Source organism: Suricata suricatta, chromosome 11, assembly GCF_006229205.1.
Source record: "Suricata suricatta isolate VVHF042 chromosome 11, meerkat_22Aug2017_6uvM2_HiC, whole genome shotgun sequence".
Classification (NCBI taxonomy): Eukaryota; Metazoa; Chordata; class Mammalia; order Carnivora; family Herpestidae; genus Suricata; species Suricata suricatta.
In genome coordinates, this window is record NC_043710.1 from 72,010,707 (window position 1) to 72,034,554 (window position 23,848).

General features: G+C 44.1%; 1 protein-coding gene across 2 annotated transcripts in view; it reads left to right on the forward strand.

Moving 5' to 3' along the window:
* Positions 1 to 23,848, forward strand: part of FAT3 (FAT atypical cadherin 3) — a 525,182-nt gene that overhangs the window by 439,281 nt on the left and 62,053 nt on the right. For both annotated transcript variants that reach the window (XM_029914807.1, XM_029914808.1), the window contains exons 15-16: positions 20,203 to 20,592; positions 23,153 to 23,367. In XM_029914807.1, coding sequence (XP_029770667.1) covers positions 20,203 to 20,592; positions 23,153 to 23,367 — 605 coding nt within the window. The remainder of the gene's footprint in view (positions 1 to 20,202; positions 20,593 to 23,152; positions 23,368 to 23,848) is intronic.

A 23,848-nucleotide genomic window follows, 5' to 3' on the forward strand; every position in this document is an offset into this window, starting at 1 on the left:
AATGCCCTTTTTTTTTCCCTTTGTAATTGTATTTGAAGTTTTTTCCAAAACAAGGCCTCAGGAACCCCCAGGTTCAAGTATGTCCCTGAGCTTGGTCCATTGCTCTCTTATACAAATACTCTTTTTTAAAGCAGCAGTAGAAAACATCCTCTGGACTCTTATTAGCAGACTTCGAGGTGGTGGGGGGAGAAGCAGAAATCGTGCAAATAAATCTTTCAACTATTTAAATTTGAGAGTGTGTGATTGAGCCATAGGTGAAATTTTTAAATTTCTTGCATGTTTATTTATTTTGAGAAGAGGGAGGGGAAGATAGAGAGGAAGAGAGAGATTCCTAAGCAGGCTCTGTGATGTCAGTATAGAGCTCAGTGAAGGGTTCCATCTCATGAACCATGAGATCATGACCTGAGCCAAGATCAAGAGTTGGACACTTAACTGACTGAACCACCCAGGTGCCCTGAGCCATAGATGAAATTTTAAGATTTAATTTTGTGACTTAAATTAAAATCCAAATTTTATTATTTTTTTTTAATGTTTGTTTATTGATTTTTGAGAGAGAGAGAGAGAGAGAGAGAGTGCGTGTGCAAGTGGGGGAGGGGCAGAGAGAGAGGGAGACACAGAATCAGAAGCAGACTCCAGGCTCTCAGCTGTCAGCATAGAGCCCTATGCAGGGCTCGAACTCATGGACCGCAATATCATGACCTGAGCTGAAGTCGGACGCCCAATCGAGTTAGCCACCTAAGCACCCCTAAAATCCTAATTTTAAAAAATTGAAATTTTTCTACTCCCTTCCTTCCTGAAGGAGTTAGGTATGCTCTATCCACTAGAGATTCAAGACAGAAAGAGCCTGATTGGTGCACATGATGTTGTAGGCAGTGGGAGGTGGTGGGAGGTTACTGGCTCACGGATGTGGCTGTGGTGAAGAATACGCAGTTAGCTCCATCTTCCTTTTCACCTCTTCTGAGTCCATTGTTCAGGTTGGGAGTTGGGGAAGAAGGATGACTAGAATCTGGGCCTTTAGCTGGGCAGAGATGAGAAAGTGTCTAAAGGCCCAAAACCAGAATAATGACCCCGTCAGTACCTGCCTCTGCTCATTTGCACTAATTCACCAAAGGCTTACACTCAGAGCTTCAAGCAGACACAGAGTTTGTGAGTGCTGCTCATACTAAGTGTGTTCACCAGACCGTTTTGTCTGCCTCAGGAAAGTTCTAGCATAGGATCCCAGATCCTGGCTCCTTTTCTCAATTTAGAATTATTTTTATGGTTTTGAGAGAGAGAGGGGATGCACATGAGAGTAGGGGAGGGACAGAGAGAGAGAGAGAGGGAAAAACTGGAGCAGGCTCCACGCTCAGCATGGAGCTCAACACAGGGCTCAATCCCACAACCATGGAGTCATGACCTGAGCTGAAATCAAGAGTTGATATGTGACCAACTGAGGGTGCCCTGCACTTAGCATGAAAAAATAAAGGAACTAAGATAAATAAACATAAAGGAACACTTGTGAAAATTCAGACTAGGCACCCAACCATGTCCCGGGCACAGGCTGAGGAAGTGGCTGTGAAGGTCCTGGCCAGAGTTTGCAGGACGCCAACAACGGAGGCCAACACGGGGGCATCAGTCGGAGCTGTCATCAAACCAACATCCTCCAGAGTCTCTGGGTGTCACTGAAATAGCTCACACCATCTTCATTAGTGGCCTGATCAGAAAACTTACTTCTTCAAGGGGACCCATTTCTCAAGTCTTTCAGAAGGGACCACAGAAGAGTGTGAGCTACATTTTGAGATCGCCAGGTCATCCAGCGGGCAGGTTATCTCGGGCCCAACCTGAACCACTGCCCTGAGGCTGAGTTCACACACAGGGCATTAGACTGAATCCAGCCCTCTCATATCTGTAGTTTGGCCTATTATATAGTGTTACAAAAAGGTAGAGGTAGTCGTCAATAAAAGATTTCTTTTCAAAATTTCAGTTTTGTGTATTTTATAAAAACAGAAGCAGCCCTCAGAAGACCACAAATCCAGACGCGCAGCCCCACAGTAGTAGAAGCTGAAGAAATAGCAGCTGCCTTTATGAGATCAGCCAGAGCTCACACTCCCTGTTCCCAGCCACTTCGCTTATTTATGTTACTGCCTGACCTCATGGGCCCCTTTTGTGACAAGAAAATAGCTGAGTTTTAAAAAAAAAATTTATTTTGAAATAATAATAGGTTCACAGGTAGCCGCAAAAAGAAAAAATGTGCAGAAGATAACATGTACCTTTCCCCCAGCCCTTTCCCCCAGTGATGACATCTTATATTGACTGTAGTACACGGTCAGATTGGGCGTATGTGCATGTGTGTCTGTGTGCTTCTGTACAGGTTATCACCTGTGCAGTGTCAGGTAACTGCATTCCAGAGCTCCCTCCTGCTCCCATCATAGCCACACCAGCCTCCTCCTGGCACTTCCTTCCCAGTCTCCAACCCCTGGCAACACTAAACTCCATATCTACAATTTGATTATTTCAAAAACATTATTTGAAAGGACTTACATAGTTTATGACTTTTTTTGTTTCCATATAACACCCAGTGCTCTTCCCCACAAGTGCCCCTCTCCATGACCATCACCTCCTTTTCCTTTCCCCCTCCCTCTTCAGCCCTCAGTTTGTTCTCAGCATTCAAAAGTCTGTCATGATTTGCCTCACTCCCTCTCCCCAACTCTTTTCTGCCCCTTTCCCCTTCCCATGGTCCTCTGTTAGGTTTGTCCTGTGAGACCTATGAGTGCAAACATAGGGTATCTGTCCTTCTCTGCCTGACTTATTTCATTTAGCATGACTCCCTCTAGGTCTATTCATTTTGCTACAAATGGCCAGATTTCATTCTTTCTCATTGCCATATAGTACTCCATTGTATATATACACCGCATCTTCTTGATTAACTCATTAGGTGATGGACATTTAGGCTCTTTCCATGATTTGGCTATTGTTGAAAGTGCCACTATGAACACTGGCGTACATGCGACCCTATGCATCAGCACTCCTGTATCCCTTGGGTAAATCCCCAGCAGTGCTATTGCTGGGTCCTAGGGGAGTTCCACCGATAGTTTTTTGAGGAGCCTCCATACTGGTTTCCAGAGCGGCAGTATCAGTTTACATTCCCACCAACAGTATAGAAGGGTGCCACTTCTCCACATCCTCGCCAGCATCTAGAGTCTCTTGATTTGTTCATTTTAGCCACTCTGACCAGTGTGAGGTGGTATCTCAGTGTGGTTTTGATTTGTATTTCCCTGATGATGAGTGACGCTGAGCATTTTATAATTTTTTTGAGATTGGCTTTTGTTTCATGAAGCATCCTTTTGAGAGCCATCACACTTGTCCCTTCTCTCAGAGATTTTCCCGCATTGGTTTTTGATCCTAGTGAAGGTTGTTGGCTCCATTTGTGTACACGACAGGGCTATTTGGTTCATGAAACTTCTTTTGTTAAGCATATTCCTTTACCTGAAGTTCTAAATTACTTCATCACCATTTTGCTACAGTACAAACAAAGTCACTATAAAATACAGAGAAAAGACAAGGATATATTCATCTGAAATCTGATTCCATAACTTCATGAATTCACAACTCTTAAAAGGACTCACTAAATTCTCATACCCTGGTTTTCTAATTTTACAAAATACTATTGCTTTTTGCCAAACACCTCTTTCCAATGCTGAATTCATTATTCATAAGAAAACCAACACTAATGTTAGAGTAACTGCCTAAATTAGGAAAAAGAAAATCAAAACAGAGGAGGACAAGATAATGTCAACACCCACTTATGAGCTCTAAGAAATAACATGGCAACTCTCTAGATTTTAGCATTACAGTCTAGTCTTCTTGTAAAATGGAAATATCCTCAATCCCATAAATTAGTGACATGATTTTATGACCTAACATGTATAAAAATTGCAATCCTTTCAGTAAAGATCAGGGGACCTTTAGTTGTTACACTTAGGAGTTAATATCTTCCCAGTGAGTCTACCTCTCATAGGTAGGATTTGTGTCCAGCTTCCTAATTTTTAGGCTTTTCTAAACTAGCAAAGGAAATATGCAGAGATGAAGATAAGAGCTAAAGTCTGTGACCGTTTAAGGCAAAGTTATATGAAAATAAAATGTAAACATGCTCTGCAAAATATACTGTTGCCCATGATTTATTGAGAGGCCAATTTCAAGATATTGAGATGCAAAAAGACACGTCTTTCCTCTTATGGACCAGGGACATAAAGCAAGGAAATGTTCTAATAAGCAGCTCACTTTCTCCTTCCTATAAATATTGCCTGCAAGGTATGGAACTTCTTTCAGGGATTTCAGAGATGCTTGGGGGCTTATAGCACACATTACAATTATTTTCCATTCAATTTAACAGAAAGTTAGTGACTGGCTAGGCAGAAGGCACAAGAAGGGACCACAAGATTCTCAAAGATGGGGACTGTGCAGTGACAGGCCTCAGGTCATGTGCAGTAGTGAAGGGCATGAATCAGGAGCATGCATACTTTTCACAAAAGGCAGAGTTCCCAGAATGAATAGGATTTCAACAGGCAAAGGTAGGGAGGAATTCAGGAAGACAGGAACCATGAGGATAAAGTTGTAAAGCTGGGAACTTGTGGATCCAACTCAATGATTGGGAGAACATCATGTGATCAAAGATGGAGAGAAGTAAATGAGATGAGAAAAGTAGTCTGGGCCTGCATGTGGTGGTTCACAAAAGCCAGGGATTTTGTGCTTAAACCAATAAGTAGAAAACAGCCAGAACACTTTTGAGAAAAGAAATGATCAGTTCTTGATTTGGGAAATGCTAATCTGATAGAAGCCTCCAAAATGAGGGTAAGGAAAGCTCCTAGGAGGGTATTGTAAAAGACTACAACGGCCAAAATTTGAGTGGTGGCTTTAGGATTTAAAAAGAAGGACCAGGGGCACCTGGGTGGCTCAGTCAGTTGAGCATCCAACTTTGGCTCAGGTCATGATCTCGCACTCCATGGGTTCAAGCCCTCTGTTGGGCTCTTTGCTAACAGCTCAGAGCCTGGAGCCTGCTTCAGTGTCTCCCTCTCTCTCTCTGCTCCCCCCACCCCCGCTTTCTCTCTCTCTCTCAAAAATAAATAAACATTAGAATATAAATATATAAATAAAAAGAAGGAGCAAAGCTGTGTCTAATACCTGCCCAAAGTGACTCCCAAGGCACGGATTGGAGGAGGAGCCCTGCCCACCAGCACATCAGCAGAAGCCCCAGCTGAACCTCTCAGCCAGCCACACCAGTGCACCCACAATAGTTATGACCCCAGCCACACAGCCCACAGAAGGGACACCCCTGGGGTGCCTGGTCTGGGCACAAGTGGGGATTGAACTTCTGGGCCCTACAAGACCCTCCACTCCCTCCAGACTGGGGGACACAGCTGATCTACCTAATACATAAAAACAAACACAAAGCCAGAGAGAATGAAGAGGCATGGGAATATGTTCCAAATGAAAGAATAAAACCAAACCTCAGAAACAGAATTAAAAGAAACAGAGATAAACAATCTACCATATAAAGAGGTCAAAGTAATGGTCACAAAGATCCTCACTGGACTGAAGAGTAGATTAACAGAGTAGGAATAAGAGATAGATAACATAAAAAAGAACCAATCAGAGTTAAAGAATACAATCACTGAAATGAAAAATACTCTAGAGGGAATCAGCAGCAGATTGGATGATGTAGAGGAATCAATCAGTGATCTATAAGACAGGATAATGGAAAGCACCCAAGCTGAACAGCCAAAAAGAAAAAGAATTTTTAAAAATGAGGATAGTTTAAGAGACTTCTTGCACAACACCAAGCATGCTAACATTTGCATTATAGCAGACTAAGAAGGAGAAGAGACAAAGAAAGGGGGTAAAAAAACTTATTAGAAAAAATAATGGCTAAAACCTTCTTTAACCTGGGAAAGGAAACAGATATCCAGGTCCAGGAGGCACAGAGAACCCCCAACAAGATGAACCCAAAGACATTGACACCATAACACACATAATAATTAAAATGTGTGGGGAGTTTGCTTCAAGGGCTAGAGGAAAGGTGAGAGGAAGTCACCAAGAAATGAGGAGGAAAATGCCTCACATATGGAGGGCTCTGTAGATACTCCATTACATTAATGAATGGATGCAACTGGTAGAATGAATTATGTTAATAGAAAATACAGAGAATCTCTAAGAGTCTTCCAAAATGATCTTTCAAGTGAATAGTGAGGTCCTCATATTAGCAAAGAACAGGAAAGAAACAGAGAAGAGTTATCTGGTGGCAGAACTTTCCCATTTTTACCCAAACGTTTGTATTTCCAAAACACTCAACATTCTTAATTTTGCATTGTCATTCACTGTAATAATGTAACTTTGCTGTTCATGTTGAGGATTCATTTTCTGAGGATTTAAGGAGGGAGTTGGTATCATGACCCCTGGGCTGTCCTCTCGTGGAACAGAAACTGGAATGAACTTGGTTTTCCAAAGCACTAACCTTATCAGAGGAAATAAGTGGCTGGCCTAGTATTGTGGAGCACTGTTTGTTCTGAGAGGCTAGCTCCTTATGAAGGAACAGCGCATTATTTATCTGAGAGTAATGTTCATTAAAATAACCCCGGAGGGTTCTTAAACAGAGATCTTTCTAACCAAATCATGTTAAATGAGTCTATCCAGTTGTTTGTTATCTCCCTTGACTCATCCTAGCCTTGTGAATGTGTGTCACTTACTGAGAGCCATGAAAAGAGCCTTGGGAAGAAAAGAGAAGAGAGGGGACAAGTTCTGAGCAAAGTGTGGTGGATTAGGTGCTGGAATTGACAGAAAGCATGTGGAGAGCTCTGGGTTAGCAGTTTCTTGCATCTTCATGGGACAAACTCTTACGGGAGTGTCATTCACACCAATCTGTGAGGATCTCACATGGCCTTTCCTTGGTGTGTGTAGTAGAGAGAGAAAGAGTTCTCTTTGTCTTCCTCTTCTTACAGACCATGAGTCTTATTAGATTAGGACCCCATCCCTATGACCTCACTTAACTTAATATCTCCAAAAAGCCCATCTCCAAATATAATCACATCAGTGTTAGGGATTCAACATAGGAATTTGGGGCGGGACACAATTCAGTGCTTGGCACTCTTTGTCACTCTCCCTTGGGTCACTTACCCTGGGGAAGAGAGCCATGATATTGTGAGGCAGGGCTGTGAGAGGCCCACATGGTGAGGGACTGAGTCCTATTAGCAACTACATGATGAGCTTGAAAGTGGACGCCCACCTCAGTTTGAGCCATCAAATGAAACTGCAGCCCTGCTCAACAGGACATCTTGGGCCACAGCCGACCAGCTAAGCCATGCCTGGATTCCTGTCCCCAGAGAAACCATGAGATACTAAATATTTGTCATTGCATGCTACGTTCTGGAGTAATTTGGCATGGAGTCATAGAGACCTAGCACATTAATGCAAGTTTATGAGCATTCTGAATTCCGGCCTTGAGAATCTCCTGCCATAGCCATTATTCACCCACAGACTCCAGTCTGTGAGGAAGATTGGCTGTCAGGCAGGTGAGTGGCAATCACAACAGGGCCCTCCCCAAAGGAGAAATAGCTCAGGCAAATTGGGAACACCTGCTTTGATGTGGCAGAGTGAGTGCTGATTCAACAGCATCAGTCACCTTTGGATGTTACACTGGGAAATCCCTGAAAAATAATCCAGTCAAAACCTTTCTTTTCCCAAGGAGGAAACTGAGGCCCATAGATAAAGAGATGGACTCAAGATGACTTTGTGAGTGGCAGAGCAGGATCTAAATGGAAGGTATTCTGATATCTCAGTCCAAGGCTCTTTTCTATATTCTGATAATTTCTACCAGATGTTTCAAGAGGGATTTGATTCTGATTCAGCCGGTCTGTTCTTAAGTACCATATATTCTTCTCTTTCCTTAGAACCTGGTACCTCTAAGCTGCATAGGTCAGTGACTTAATGTGCTTTTTTTTTCTTCCCCAAAGCTCTGTTATTCTCTAAAGTATTAAATCTTTAAAGGCGGCTGAGGGACTATTAAAATGTTCATAAAAATTAAATAATCCCCCTAAAGACTCACAGACATGATCCATTTCTGGAGCATGTTGTGGCTGAAACCCTTTGTCTGTTGTGCATATCAAAAAAATAAGATATTTTGTTTGAAGCCTTTCTCCAGAGAGAAACACTTACACAGGTCATCTTTCTGTGGCACAACAGCTAGTGATTTTTTCACCTGCAGATGGAGAAACTGAGGTTCAGAAAGTTAGGCTGCTCTCCTCAAGCCATCTATTAAATGTAGTGTGGGCCTGAGCAAAGGTTTCTGTGGCCTCATAAACCCCTGAATTCTTGCCTTGTCAACCACATCGGGACACTTTCTGTTGTACATGCAGTACACGTGGCTACACGGTGGACTGGGATACCCCATCACCTCCTTGTCACATTTGTCTGTCACTTTGGGAAGCAACATCATGCAGTGGTTTGGGGAGGAGACCAGATCAGATACCTCTACTCTGGTCTTTCCTAACTGACTAAGCTTAAATAAGTTCTCCAGCCCTTTTGAAGTCTACTTCCTCCCTGTAAAATCGGAGATATTCATTCCTTATTTTCCCATCAGACCATGAGCTCCTGGAGGGCTGGGACACCAATCTGTTCATCCCTGTGTCACCAGCACTGGCATGGCACCAGCCACCCAAACCAGTACATTCCATACATGTCTGCTGAGCTGCCAAGCGGTTGGGAGAATGAAGTTAGACATTCCATGTTAACTCCTTGACATCATGTCTAGTGCATAAATGGGTCCCTTCTGCCAGGGGCTTTCACCCTCAGAGCCTGGGCTCCCTCGCGTAGGAAGCCTCCAAGGCCAAAAATTCCTTTCTCCAGGCCCAGTGGAGAGAATATGAATGCCTTCTGTCACACAGGGCTTAATTTGGGAACATGAAATAATCCTCTATGCCTAAGATATTAGAATTCCTTCAGTTGATTAGAACCCTACAAGCTATCCCCTCCCAAATTCCAGGATCCAACAGCAGAGGAAAAAATAATGTGCCAAAGTCAGACGAGCAGGTTATCAGCCCTGGATGTGCATCAGAATCCCTTTGGGACTTTTTAAAAATAAACAGACAAAAATAAACACAAACAGATGAAGGCTCATCTCCAAAATCTGATTCAGAAAGTCTGGGATAGGGCTCGACATACATTGTTTTGCTCTTTTTGACTGTGATGCCTTTCTTGGTTTAGAACTCTCTGCATTTGACGCATATAAGTCATTATTGTGCCTTTTAAAATCCAATTTCTTCCAAGCAGGGGGTCAATACAAATGGAATAGTGAGTTCCTTCCAGAAAGGGATATCTTAGTGAAGGGTTTTAGCACCACCACCCATGGGCAGGGAATTCTGATTTCTAACCGTTGATGGCGGTGATGCATTCCCACATGCTCACCATTCACACGCTGCCTCCTTTCTGGATGCTACAAGGCTGGTTAACAGACCCCTCCACCTCTGTGGATCAGTCCTGATCCAACATGCAGCAATGCGGAGGACAGGTTCACGGGAATTTCCACCTACCCCTGGGAATTTTGTGCAGAATCCAAGGACCCCCAGCTTTGGCTTCTGCCTCTATGTTGAGGTTCACTGGAGTGTGCTTATCAGCTTTGCCACGGAATACTCACTCTCATTTCATCTTGTGAAGCCTCCTTGACAGGCACAATTATGTTGTCCATCACCGGTAGGGAGCTCTTTAAATAACTTCTCACATATTACAGAATGCTTCCCACTCGGACACCCTCTTCATCTCCCTCCTCCAGTCTTCCTTCTTTCTCTGCTAATTCATCCATTAACTTATGCTTTTCATTTACTCTAGCTATAATTGTTTTAACAGCTTGGGTAATTTACTAGTGGTTCTGAAAATAGACAGCTTTAGTTCTTGCCATTCTATACTTATAATTTAGCAACGCTGAACCCCTTACCCTTCTCTGAGCACCCAGTTTCATCAGTCTTAACTTCATGTGTGTTCATGTCACCTGAAATGCCCTTTCTTTTCGTCACTTTTCCACTTTGGTACTCCTGACAACTCCTATCATTCTTTCATGACTCAATTCAGTTGTTTTCAGTTGCTTCCCTGGGAAGTGTCCTTTGGCCACCCCTCACCAATAATCCACTATATACGCTTGTCTTCTGAGACATGGGAGACATTGAGGGGCTGTGATTCTTCTGTGCAACCTCAGTGCTTGCCATGCGGCGGGAATCCTGTGAGGATTTATTGGATGCAGGTGATCTATTGGATGGATGAATGATTTATCTGATGGCATACATAATGACCCACTCAAGAGACATATTTAGTATTATTGATGGGTAGTCCGGTATAGAAGTGCTATGCACCAGTGAAGATGGAGTTTTGAGTACTTTGATGAATTCGTTGACTTACACTTGACTCTCCATCTATATGCCAAGCGATGGATGGTTGGTAGAGTTTATGTCCAGATGAGCTGTAGCCTTTGAGGTATCACGAATGGGGTATCACTCACCAGCGGGGCCAGATGTACCAAAGTACAGCCTTTGGAGGTGTACAGGCTGCTCACTCAGAACGGCCCCCTGTTGGTTTACTGCTCTGCTCTGGCTATGTCCAACTGCGGGCCCTGCTTTCTTACATGTCATAGAACCTCACAATCACATTGCCAGTGCTACCCAGCAGATCTGGTGCCAGCCCAACTGGTAAGTCCCCAGGAAGTCTATGGTATTGCCAGGATCTCCCTGACTCTGTAACTGGGGCTGCCTTCTCTCCTTTTCAACTGTCCAAAAGGCCCCAGGATTCCTGACCCCAGAGTTGGTATTTTGCCTGGGGGCCTATACCAGGTTTAGTCAACACCCAATGAAAACCCTGTAAGAGGCACTTAAAACAGAAATAATCAGAGAGTCTATTTAAAGTCTAACTTGAAAAGTAATTGCAATTCCATGGACCTCCTAATGGCAACTTTCTTTTATTTTACATCATCAGAAGGCCTATTTTAAAGATAGAAAAAAGTGGTCAGTTTGAGCTCTTTAGCTATAATGGGATTTTACTTGCCTCCCACAGACAATGAGATGAGAATTTGAGGCTAACCATTTTCTTCTACATCTTAATTTAAGGATACAAAATAGTTCAAAACAATGTATCACTTGAAATAACTTTATAATGAGACCTTGACAAAAACAGTTTTTTTAATTTTTTGAAAGTTTATTTATTTTTGAAAGAGAGAGAGAGGGAAGGGCAGAGAGAGAGGGAGACAGAATCTGGAGCAGGCTCCAGGCTCCAAGCTGTCAGCACAGAGCCCAACTCAGGGCTCGAGCCCATGAACCATGAGATCATGACCCGAGCCAAAGTCAGACACTTACCCAACTGAGCCACCCAGGTGCCCTCCAAAAATATTTTCTAAGTAAAGTCAGTGTCTTTCTGAGCGCATGTGCGCGCGCATGCACACACACACACACACACGCACGCACACACGCACACACAAAATGAGGAATAGAAATATCCAGAAAAAAATTGCTTATACAATATGTAAGTATCATTTTCAACATTTATTTCAAATCGTATGTATGTTGAGAATTAAACTGGCCTGGAAAACAACTCAGAAATTTGAATGCTCTCCAAAATTGGTGATAAATTTTCCATTGAATGATGTTTGTAATAGTTCTTATACTTACTAGAGACATGATCTGTGTCCACTCTATAAAATCTAGAAAGATAGACAGAACGAAAAAAACGAGTCAATTCTAACCACTGTTGCTATTTTGATGAAGTCCCTTCCACTGTTTCCCTTTCCAAAAACAGACTCATAAACTCAATATTGTTTTGTAACCTGCTTTTTTTCCTGGCTCGCAAACATATTTCTGTGTTGCTATATATTCTTTTACACTTTTATATGGCGGTGTATACAGTATTCTGTGATTTGAGTGTACTGTATTCAACCAGTTCTCATTCTTAGAAAATTGGGTAGTTACCAATTTTATTCACACATGCAAGCATCCAGTTAGCCAGAGGTTTTTTTTTATATACAAATGTTTTAATTTAGTTTTTATACATGAATGTTTCATGTACACGTTTAATATTAAAGATCCTGATTCCTCTGTGTTGCACGCTTTAAGGGTCCTTCAGTCCTTCAACACATGGACTTGTAGTGGCCATGTATATGCAGGGCAATTTATCACCTCCATTTGTTGTGTTAGCTCATACTCTTGCTTCGGTCCCCTGGTCACTTCTGCAGCTCAGTGTTCATTATTGTCCAATGTGGGGCCTGGACTCAGCATTGAGCTACAGAAGTAACAAGACACAGTCCCTCTGTATAAAAGATACATTAATCTAGTAGGAGAGAGGCCATAAGTATAACGAATGATAATGTAAAAATAATGTTAAGGGAGCATATGGAAAGGAGTAACTGGGGAAATTTAGGAAGCTATGAAGAGGAGACCCTTCACAGAATAGGTAGGAGTTTGACAAGGGGCGGAGGGGAAGAGAACGCTCTGAGAGGAAGGAAGAGCATGTGCAGAGGCCCGGGGAGTGAGTGCACATGGAGTCCTGGGGAGTAGCTGGAGGAGAGAACACACAACGGGAGAAGAGCAGGAGATGATACTGACAGGGAGGCTTGGGGCCAGAGGGCAAAGGATTGGAAAGCCCTTCTCTGATGTCTCTACCCTTCTCCGACATCTTCTGACTCTAAGAAGCGAGAAGTCGGAGACTGTTTTGAGCCACTGAGGCAAAACTGGATCCAGAGCTTTCAAAAGAGACCTCTGGGTAAGTTTGGCCCAGGGAAGACAGAGTCTAAGGCAGCCTGCGGGTAGGAGTCTCTGGCTGTCTAGGTGAGAGAAGATGAGAGCCTCACCTGGCAGGGAGACCTGGCCGTAAGACAACAAGGAGAGATCTCCAAGGTAAAATCAAAAGAACTGGTGCTTCTGATTCAGATGGGAGACAGAAACTGAGGGGAGACACACAAGAAACTCTATCCGGTTTAAATATGGCCTTATCAGGGCACCTGGGTGGCTCTTTCGGTTGGGCATCCAGCTGATTTCAGCTCAGGTCGTGATCTCACAGTTCGTGGGTTCAAGCCCTGTGTCAGGCTCTGCACTAGGAGCCTGCTTAGGATTCTCTGTCTCCCTCTTTCTCTGCCCCTCCTCCGCTCATTCTCTCCCTCTCCCACTCTCTCTCTCAAAATAAATAAATAAAACTTTTAAAATAATAATAATTCCTCGTCAAGTTGTTAAACTCCTAGGTTTAGACATGGCATCTGTCAGGCTTCACTTACCCTCAGTGCAGTGCCTAGAGTAGTCAAACATGTGCTCTTGGCAAACCCTTATGAAATGGGAGGGTCGTGTCCAGTGTCTCCTGTGACAGACAGAAGCCTTGCACTTCTCAGAAGTAACTACTGTCTTTGAAGGATGAGCCCGTCACCAAAGAATGCAATGACCTAGTCAAGAACCGAAGCTTTGTTGATGAAAGGATAATCCTTATAGCTTAAATAAGAGTGCTCCTTAATCACCAAGCCTGGGTCATAAAAACTGTGAAACCTAAATATAGTTGTGGGATTTCTGGCGCTGATGAATACATACGAATGAAAGCAGGACAAATATTGGTTCAAAAACAAGTGATGAGGGGCGCCTGGGTGGCTCCATTTGTTAAGCAACAGACTCTTAGTTTTGGCTCAGGTCACCATCTCACGGTTTGTGAGTTTGAGCCCTGTGTAGGGCTCTGTGCTGACAGCTCAGAGCCTGGAACCTGCTTCAGATTCTGTGTCTCTGCCCTCTCTGCCCCTCCCGTGCTCATACTGTGTCTCTCTCTGTCTCTGTCTCTCTCTCTTTCTCTCTCTCTCTTGCTCTCACTCTCTTACTCTCTCTCTCAAAAATAAAAAATAAACAGTTTTTAAAAAGCTATTAGATTGCCAGGGTGTGGAATGAAGGTATTGACCTAAATGGAATGCGAGGTACCTTTAAGGAGTGATTCAAATGTTCTATATGTCAATGGGGGCCATGTTCCACGGGGGTATATATACATATGTTAGAATTTATGAGCTGGACATTTAAAATCTGTTCATGTTTTAGTACATAAATTATGACACCTCAGTATACCAATAAAATTGATTTAAAAAAAATAAGTGAGAACCAAAATTAAAAGGGTTACTAGTGTCTGATTGTTGAAACTGTTTCGGATCATTCCTTCCCCGGATACCTGTTCCATATGAATTCAGATCCCTTTATAAAAACCAGTTTACAGGAACTTAGCACAACCCCTATTTTTATTGTGTCACCTAAAGGCCAAACCTTGTGCAGTTGCTGGAGGGTATTCGTGTGAATGTCACAGACAAGGCCCTGCCCTGACAGAGTCACAGCAGCTGCTGACATAAAACCCCAAGCCAGCCTAACCAACCTCTCGCAGGGTCCTTAGGCTTAGAGAGCTCCATGTCAGGAGGAGGGCAGGAAACATTTTTCAAAGACCACATTAAAAATAATCTCAGTGTACTTGCTGTGTTGACTGCTCTTGCCATTTGGTTTTGATGCTGATTCTAACATGAGTAACAATCTCAAACATACAGCTGAGTTCTTCTGACTTGGTTAGATCCCCGGGAATGATCCTAGCAGCGAGTGTCATTTCTCACTGAGGGAAGAGAGCCTTGCTGTAAGCTGTATGTATGAACTCTGAACACTCAACTGAACGGTATGAATCTGCTGCACCAAGTTTTCTTCCCATCCAGAAGATTCCAAGAGCTGTCATGATTAGGTTTAGTTTGGACTTTGGTGATACAGCCCACATATGCCCGTGTGGCAAATTAATGAGCATTTTGAGGGTGGAGAAATTGTCTTTTGGAAATATAAATGAAACAAGCTCTATTAGTTTCATTTGGAAATGAAGCACAGTCTGGGAGATCATCTTGGACCTTAACTGATCTGGGTTCTGTCATTTTAAAATTTAAAAAAATATATTTTTAGTTTATTTTTTGAGAGAAACAGAGCAGGGGAAGGGAAAGGGCAGAACGAGAGGGAGAGACAGAGAATCCCAAGCAAACTCCTCACTGTCAGTGCAGAGCTTGCCGGGTGGAGCTCAAACTCACACACCACGAGATCACGACCTGAACTGAAATCAACAGGCAGATGTGTGACTGAGTCACCCAGGCACCCTGTCATTTTATTTCATTTTTTTATTTTTTTAATGTTTATTTTTGAGAGAGAGAGAGACAGCACAAGCAAGGAAGGGGCCCAGAGACGGGAAGACACAGAATCTGAAGCAGGCTCTGACCTGTCAGCACAGAGCCTGACGCACGACTCAAACTCACAGACTGAGATCATGACCTGAGCCGAAGTCAGACAATTAACCAACTGAGCCACCCAGGCACCCCAGGCCCCTGTCATTTTAAAATTAAAGAAACCTGAGACCCAATGAAGAGGTGAAGTGACCTATCCACGCACACTTGTATAGTTTGGGTAAACCATGGGCTAGAGGAGGCAAGGTCTCCTGTCTTCCAGAACTGGACCATATTGCCTTCATTTGAAAGCATTCAAAACTTTGACTTATATGTGCCATCCCACGTCTCTATTCGGCTAAATTGAGAGGAACCTAACCTCCATTTAGAAACCTTCCAAGAAAGGGAATATAGATGCCCTTGGCCTTCCCATACTGGGAATTTTTCTGTGCTACTTCTTTCCTCCAACCCCACCCTCCAAAATGCCACTACCTATTACTTCCTTTGAGCAGACAGGGATTTTAATCATTCTCTTTTTACTTGATCTTAATCCTCTAAAGACCTGCGTGCTCCCTTTGCCACAGTGAGCGTGCAGAAACTTCACTTGCAATGAAAGTCATATTTCTCTTGGTAGCCTGTCATTTCGGCATTTTGAGAAGCTAAGTAGCTCCGTCCTCATTAAATTAGGCTCAAATTGGAGAAGAGAATTACATACTTAAAAACACAGACACAAAGTGATAGATTAATGTTATACCTTAACATAACACATCGTGACATGCAGTGAGAGCATTAGACCAATTAGCAAGCGAGTTTTCTACACAGGTTCTTCTTTTCTGCTGGGCGTGTAGCAAAGGGATGGTGATATGAAGGAGGGAATTTTTCATATGCCCTTGGCTAGAAGGTTACCACTTTAGTGACATGACCTGCGTTTACTTAACAAAGATAGCACCCATCACCTGGTAACACAGCAAAGCTCCAAGCGCTATCAAATGTACTGCCTCCAAATTGGCATTTCCCTGTCTGGCTTTATTTCTAGAAATCACTGAAATCCATTGCAATTGGGTCTAAATGGGAATTTTAATACATTCCAAAAAATATATTCTGCTCTTTCCTTGAGAGCTACCAAATCATAAGTAATGGCATTTAGCAGGTGTGTTGGTTTGAGTTTTGTTTTTTTTCCTCTTCTCCCCCTTTCCTGATCTCGCTTCCCCATCAATAGGATTGGTAACAGAAAGGAGAAGGAAACAATAAATCCCCCAGGTCCTCCCAGTGTGAATGCCCAAGATACTGTCAGAAACAAAATGTATGGGAAGTGGGGGGAGTGTGGGTCAGCAATTTGGTGGGGGGAGGGGATGGTTTTCTGCTGTGGTAAAGCAGAAAAACCCTGTCACCGGATTTAAATTAACAGAATCTGCCCGGAGGGGAGCCGTGGTCCTTGTGTGGCTGATTAATGTCAGCCTTGTAAATGCAGTGCTCAGACAACAGGGCTAGCCCGCAGAGCAGGAAACTCCGAGAACACAGCATCTCCTGCTCCTGCTCGGGATGTGAGCAAAGCTGGTGCCTCTGAATAGTGCTGGAAGAGAAAGCGGCAGACCTGGAACATAGGTGATAGTTTTAATTAGATTTCAGCTGTCTGTCCCAGTGAAAGAAACACAGGCAGCCATTAGGGGCACCTTCCCTTCAGGCCTTGCGGCCACAGAGAACAGTGGGGTGCAAATCCGACCCCTGCCTCTCCTAACACTCAGCCCCGGCTGGAACACCACCGCTTTCAGTCGGAAATGCCTTTCTTCCTAAATGATCTTCAGGTCTGAAGGGGAAGCGTGTCCAAGAGCAGATCTCCAAAAATCCTTACAGGGAACACAAAAGCCTGTCCGTAGTGCTTACCTAAAAACACTGGTGGCAGCAGGCAAACCATCAGCCCTTGGTTTATGCATCTGTGAAGTGGGTCTTGATGCTCAGATGAGAGATCCTGCAGGGATCTCCTGCCCCATCTGATTGTTCCTAAGAGTGGGGTTCCCTACGCCCCCGGGGCGATGGGGGAGGGGCAGACGTTAAATCCGCAGGCAATGTGTGTGCTTTGAAAACCTGCATGGTGTATTGATGTCAGTCGCTGATGTGTTCCCATAAATCTGTTTCGGTGACTTTGAGGGGTGTCCTGAGAGCCTCTAATCAGCCACTGCAGCTTCTAGGACACACGACCAGCTCCCTCCCCACTCAGGCCTACCCCCTGCAGGGTTATTGCAGCCCAATGTATATTCATACCAGGAGTTGATGTTGAAAAATCTAATCTTGGAGAGCCACAGGACAAGTAGCCAGAAGGCATCCTTAAAACATTTGCTCTGGGGCCTTATTTTAAGGGGCAAGGAGGAAGAGGAGCCTTGTTTTGAATCCCAGCACTAATAAAATCCGATGTTTATATATCACAGGGTAGTTGTTTTGAAAGAGAAATAAAAGTAAATGGTGAAACTCTGGGAAAAAAAAAAATGGACTCTCTGGAATGGAACCAAGAACAAGCTCTCAGTATTGACCTTTTGGTTAAAGCCACAGAATGCAATTTATGTCGTTCCCTCCAGATAGATTATTTTATTGGTTTGCTGGGAATTTTGGCTTAAGGGAAGTTACACACTGTGGGAGCAAAGTGTTTAACTCTTATTACCCCCAAATGTCTGACTCTATGGTGAGGTTTTCAATGGAAAACAACACAGAGTTAGGTCCTCCCCTCTAAGAGCTTACACTCTAAGAGTCTGTGATTTGTAAAGGCATTTTCAGATGGCAGTCATAACTAAAAAGCTCTGAATAATGACTGTCTATAATAACTAAAAAGCTCTGAATGATGACTGTCTATAATTAAGGGCATTAGGATCAAAATGATGCTTTTCCAGCCTACAAAGATATCAATATTTTGCCTCTTAAGAATCTTAACACCTAGTGAATTTGGGGTGCACAAATCATTTTGAAGTGAGAAGATCCTCTGACAAAAACAGTTCAGTCTTCAGAACCAGAAGTCAATCTGATCATCAGCCACTAATTTGTGGGTTGTTGGTGGATGTTTCCTGGCTGGTATGTTTTCGCTTGTGTGTACATTAAGGTAAAATGGTGTCTTGATAAGTAAGCACACTTCTTTAAATCACAGAGCTGGAGATCACCCTCTGATCTTCTCCCTTTTTTGCTCCAGGCTCCCTGGCCATTGGATTTCTTTTTTCTCTTTACATTGTCTTAGGGCCTCAGCCATTCTCATGGCTCTGCATGGCCCGGGGAACCACGGTGGGGCTCACGTTCATAGCTCCACGTGGACCTCTGCTCTGATCTCCAGCCTCCTGCACCAGCTCCCTACTTGAACATCCATTTACCTATAAAATGCCCATCTTGAACTTAATCTGTCCAAAATGGGGCTCCTGGTCTGTCGTCCAAATCCTGGCCTCCTGCAGTCCTCCGTCCTTGCTGTCGGCAGCCCCTTCTGAGTCATCCTGGGATCTTCTCTTTCTCTCACACCCTATACTCTGCTGGAAAACAGTCTTTTCTCACCACCTAGTTCAGAACACGTCTAGGATCCCTCTCTTCTCACCACCTACGTGTTCAGAAGAGGGCGGAAGCCGACCCTTCTCACCACCTCAGAGGCCAGGCAAGCCACCACTGCCTGCCTTCCTGCGGGCACCTGCCAGCCGTCCCTGCTTCCTCGCTCACTGCCCTTGATTCTCTTCCCAATCAGCAGCCTGAGTGATCCTGTTAAAATTTGTGTCACATCTCCCGACTGTCTGCCCCAGAGCCCTCGCTGGCTCCCTGTCTCAGCACCGCAACTCCACACAGCCTGCTCCCCAACCCTCTGTCCCCCTGAAACCGTCCTCTGCATTCCGTCCTGGCTGTGGTCACAATGGTCTTCTCGACAGTGCCCTCAAGCACACCAGAGGGGCTTCTGCCTCTACCCTTGTGGGTCCCTCTGCCCGAGTCTTCTCCCCCCAGACACCTGCACTGTTCACTGCCTCTCCTCCTTTGGGTTTGTGTTCAAGTGTCAAGGCCTTCCCCTAGCACCTTATTTAAAGTAACCACCCTTCCCTCCGTCTCCAAACTCTCTTTCCCCCAAGCACTCCTGATCCTCCCTGTGGCTCTATTTTTCTTCCTTTTTACTTCCTAACATGCCATTTATTTTACTGATTACTTGTTGAGTTCTTTCTTACTCCCACTAAGTATAATAGTTTACTCAAGAAATGCTTGACCATTGCTGAAATCTCTAGCACCTAGAAGAGTGCCTGATATATTCCAGATAAACATTTTTTGAAGTAATGAATTCATTTATATTTCTCTTTTTGTGGCACATCTTTACCCCCGCATTTATTGGCATCTTACAGTTTTTATTAACGATGCCTGGGGTTCTTTACTATATGAAGAAAACTCAATTATTTATGATATCTGTTACCAATACTTTACATTTCTTTACTATTTAATTTAGTGGTATATGTTTTTTACATACAATGTTTTTTGAGAGAGAGAGAGAGCACACACACATGAGTGAGAGAGGGGCACAGGGAGAAAGAGAGAGAATTTATTTTTCAATTTTTAAGGTATTTATTTATTTGAGAGAGAACAAGCAAGTGGCGGAGGGGCCAAGAGAGAGGGAAGGAGAAAATCCCAAGCAAGCTCTGCGCTGTCAGCGTGGAGTAGAGCCCAGCTCAGGGCTCAAACTCATGAACTGTGAGATCATGACCATGAGCCAAAACCAAGAATTGGACGGTTAACTGACCGAGTCACCCAGGTGCCTCTGAGAGAGATAATCTTAAGCAGGCTCCACACCCAACAACTGTGAGATCATGATCTGACCCCAAATCAAGTGTCGGACGCTTAGCCGACTGAGCCACCTGGGTACCCCTATACATTTTTATGCTTTTATATAGGACCAAAGCCGTTGGTTTCTGTCATTACTGATCTTCTTTGTGTAGCCATAATATTCTAGTGCAGAGCATCAAGCCACGTTGTTCTCACTAACATTCTTGTGTCTCCCGCAGGCATCAACAGGAAGGTGGTTTACTCCCTGGCTGACTCTGCCGATGGCTTCTTCTCCATCGACAGCTCGTCAGGCATCATCATCCTGGAGCAGCCGCTGGACCGAGAGCAGCAGCCCTCCTACAACATCAGTGTCCAGGCCACCGACCAGAGCCCCGGCCAGGCTCTCTCCTCTCTCGCCATGGTCACCATCACTGTCCTGGACATTAATGACAACCCCCCTGTGTTTGAGAGGAGGGACTACCTGGTGACGGTACCTGAGGACACCTCCCCAGGCACCCAAGTGCTTGCTGTGTTTGCCACCAGCAAAGATATCGGCACAAATGCTGAGATTACGTATCAAATCCGGTCTGGGAATGAACAAGGGAGATTTAGAATCAACCCAAAGACAGGTGGGTAAATGGCAACCTACTTAGAATTCCCAGCTTCACTTTTACCCTGCTTCTCGTAACCACCTAACTGCCCTCTGGGTGGGCTCTGCTTCCTCCTCCTCCTCCCTCCTAGTAGGAGCACATCATTCAGACCCCAGGGTGCTTTCTGACACTCTGCTTCTGTGGGTGCCCCCGTCAAGGAGGCCTCTAGCTGTGGGCTCACTGGGCAAATACTTGACCTCCGGGTAGGCTCCAGGATTTCTCACAGGAACGCTTGGGAGCAGTAAGGTGGTTCACAGATGGGGACAGGAAATAATATTTGCACATCGAGCATAAGGGTTTGTTCCTTTCCCTCTCGTTTCTGTTTTTGCTTGGTTTCATTTGGGGCTGATTTATTTGGATCATATGTTTATGTGTTTGGAAGTGCTCCTAGAGATGAGCATCCAAGTGCCCCTGTCCACACTCAGGCTGCCACTCCCTGGTCACCTGCCAAAGCAGACATTGCGAAGTTGTGTGCACAGTGACATGCAGGCCTTCTCCACTCTGCACCCCAGGCGGCTGGAACCGGCACTATTTGAGTCCTGTTCACCACTCCCAGTGTCCACCGCTCCACACTGTCATTTCTCACCACCCCCTCAAACTCAGGCCATGTGGCGTCCCCGAGGGAAAACACGCCTGGACATAAATCAAGAGAACAAAAGGAGAACTCTAGGCCTTTCTTTCCATTAGGGAGTTAGCTACTGGGGGCACGTTGGGTAGGTAATAAAGATGGTAAGAAAATAAAGATGGTGGTTCAAAAACAAGTTTGGATACTCTTGAAAGAGTAACATACCCACCCTTTTCACTATGTATTTTCAAAGTGTTCGTATTAATATTTTTAAAGCACTTCCATGGATAATCTTACTCATTTACGTATTTCCTTATGAAAAGTCATAGAAGCAATCCCATTTTTCAGGTAAGAAAAGTAAGTCTCTCTCACTTCGCATCCATTGGACGCAATTCTTTTATCATCACACAAGAAAAATGCGCTTGTTGAGCAAGGCGGCAAAAGAGGTCCCCTCTCTTTTGGATAGTTCAGTAAACATGAACAGGAAACTGTCATAATTAGCAACATTTATTTAACAGGTTGAAACGCCAGACTCTTATTAATTCATTGATTATTTCTTGCATTTTCCATGTGAGAAAAACAAAGCTTTGAAGAAGTTAAGTAAGTTCCCCAATGTCCACTATAAGTCAGTAGAGGATCCAAGCATTTAATCTCAGATCTTCCTGATTCTAGAATACATGCTTTCACCTCTGTAGAGCACTGCTATGCTGGGGTTGGAGGAGGGGCAAAATAAGAAGGAGATGCGGTTCCTGCCCTTAGGAGTAGGGAGGTGGAAATATTGATGGAAGAATTGCATTAGCAGTTTCTCCCAGCAGTACCTCTGTTTATGAAGGTCATTACTTCAAATTAACATGTATGGGATTTTCCTCATTTAAATACGTGTTAGACTTTGTCTAGTTACAGCCATTGTATATGAACACCATGGGGAAATGGTTAAGTACTGTTTAAATGTGGCCCTAGATAACGAGACTGGGATACAAAACAAAGCACTAAGGGTGGTAATTGCTAAGAAAACTTAATTATGGGGAGAAAGAGGCTCTCGTTACAGGTATGACTTCGGTTGCTCACCTTAAATAGGGCAGCTTTAGCAGCTAGGGAAGGTGCCTGTCTGGAGACGCAGATGGACGTGACATACTGACCTTCGTCCTAATGATTGTTTTCCAGTTGGGAGAAATGCCCACAAATGCCCTTGAGATCTGCTCTGCAGACAGTCCAGTGTACCAATGGCAGAATGCAGGATTGGGTCACCTCACCAGAAAGGGATAGAATGGGCAGGAAAAGCACTCATAGAGCCCCTCCTGGAGGTGGCACCCAGCCAGGATCTTTCCACTTGTTCTACTCACTTAACTTAAATAGCTTGGGGTGTGGACATCCCTCTGTTCTGTAGTTGTGGTTATTGAATGCACACTTACTAGTTGGCCACTAATCTCAGGTATTTCCTTTTCATTAGGTCACTATACCTTGAGATTTCTGAGATCTTTCCCTCTTTGTGCTGTCATCGTTTTAGATAAGCACATTGTAACTCGGCAAGGCACCTTAGTGGCTAATTGAATTCAGTTAAGTTTGCAGATATTCACTTGCAGACCGGGGACGGGATCGTGCAATCACATCCACACATCTCAGCTCATTTTCCGTCTGCATGGGTCCAGTTAAGGGAGACACTTATCAAAGATGCCAATTTCTGGCCCTTCTCCCTAGTGGCATGTGGATGAATAATGCCAAAGATTTTCAGGCTGCTGAAGAGAAGTTCAGAAACTATTGCAGAAACATTCAAAGACTTGATTTCTTCAGTGTTGCATCTGATGGATTGCTATCTTTTAACTGACAGCGTTAATCAGACTCTGAGATCTTTCAGCAGGGCATTAAATAAACAAGTTCCTGAATATCTAAAATTCTTGGCTGGAGATGATCTTATAAATTTTGCCATGGTTATGGAACCGCTGACCAATCTTTTTTCCTAATCTCTCTTCAAAGGGGGTATTTCTGTCTCTGAAGTGCTGGACTATGAATTATGCAAAAAGTTTTACCTGGTGGTGGAAGCCAAAGATGGGGGCACCCCGGCTCTCAGCGCCGTGGCCACCGTCAGCATCAACCTCACGGATGTGAATGACAACCCTCCCAGGTTCAGCCAAGATGTCTACAGTGCCGTCATAAGTGAGGATGCCTTGGTCGGGGACTCTGTCATTTTGGTAGGTGCCAGGCGTGGTCCAGATATCTGCCACTGATAATTCTGCTACAGAGAGTGAAAAAAGTGAGCAAAGTCTGTCTTGGATTCTTGTCACATTTTCTCTTTTAGGGTCTTTTTGTCCCCAAGAACTCTAGTCAGTCACCAATCTTGCAGCTGTTCTTACTCCTTTTGTACATTGGAAGGGTCTGATAAACTCATTTATACCAAGGTTTAAGTGATGGATAATTACTTTCTTCCTGGATGTGTATTTTGTTCAAGAAAACAAAACAGACCACAGAATACATTTCTAACAATGGCTCCCACTGCTTTGCGACCTTAGATAATAATATAATAGGTGGCTAAGGACGAAAGAAAATCTGCCCCCCACCCATACATGCGCATGCATGCGCGCACGCGTGCACACACACACACACACACGCTTGCACTCACGTACACAGAGTAGGGCAGCTACATATGGGAGCAATTAAGGGAGCAGAGTAGGG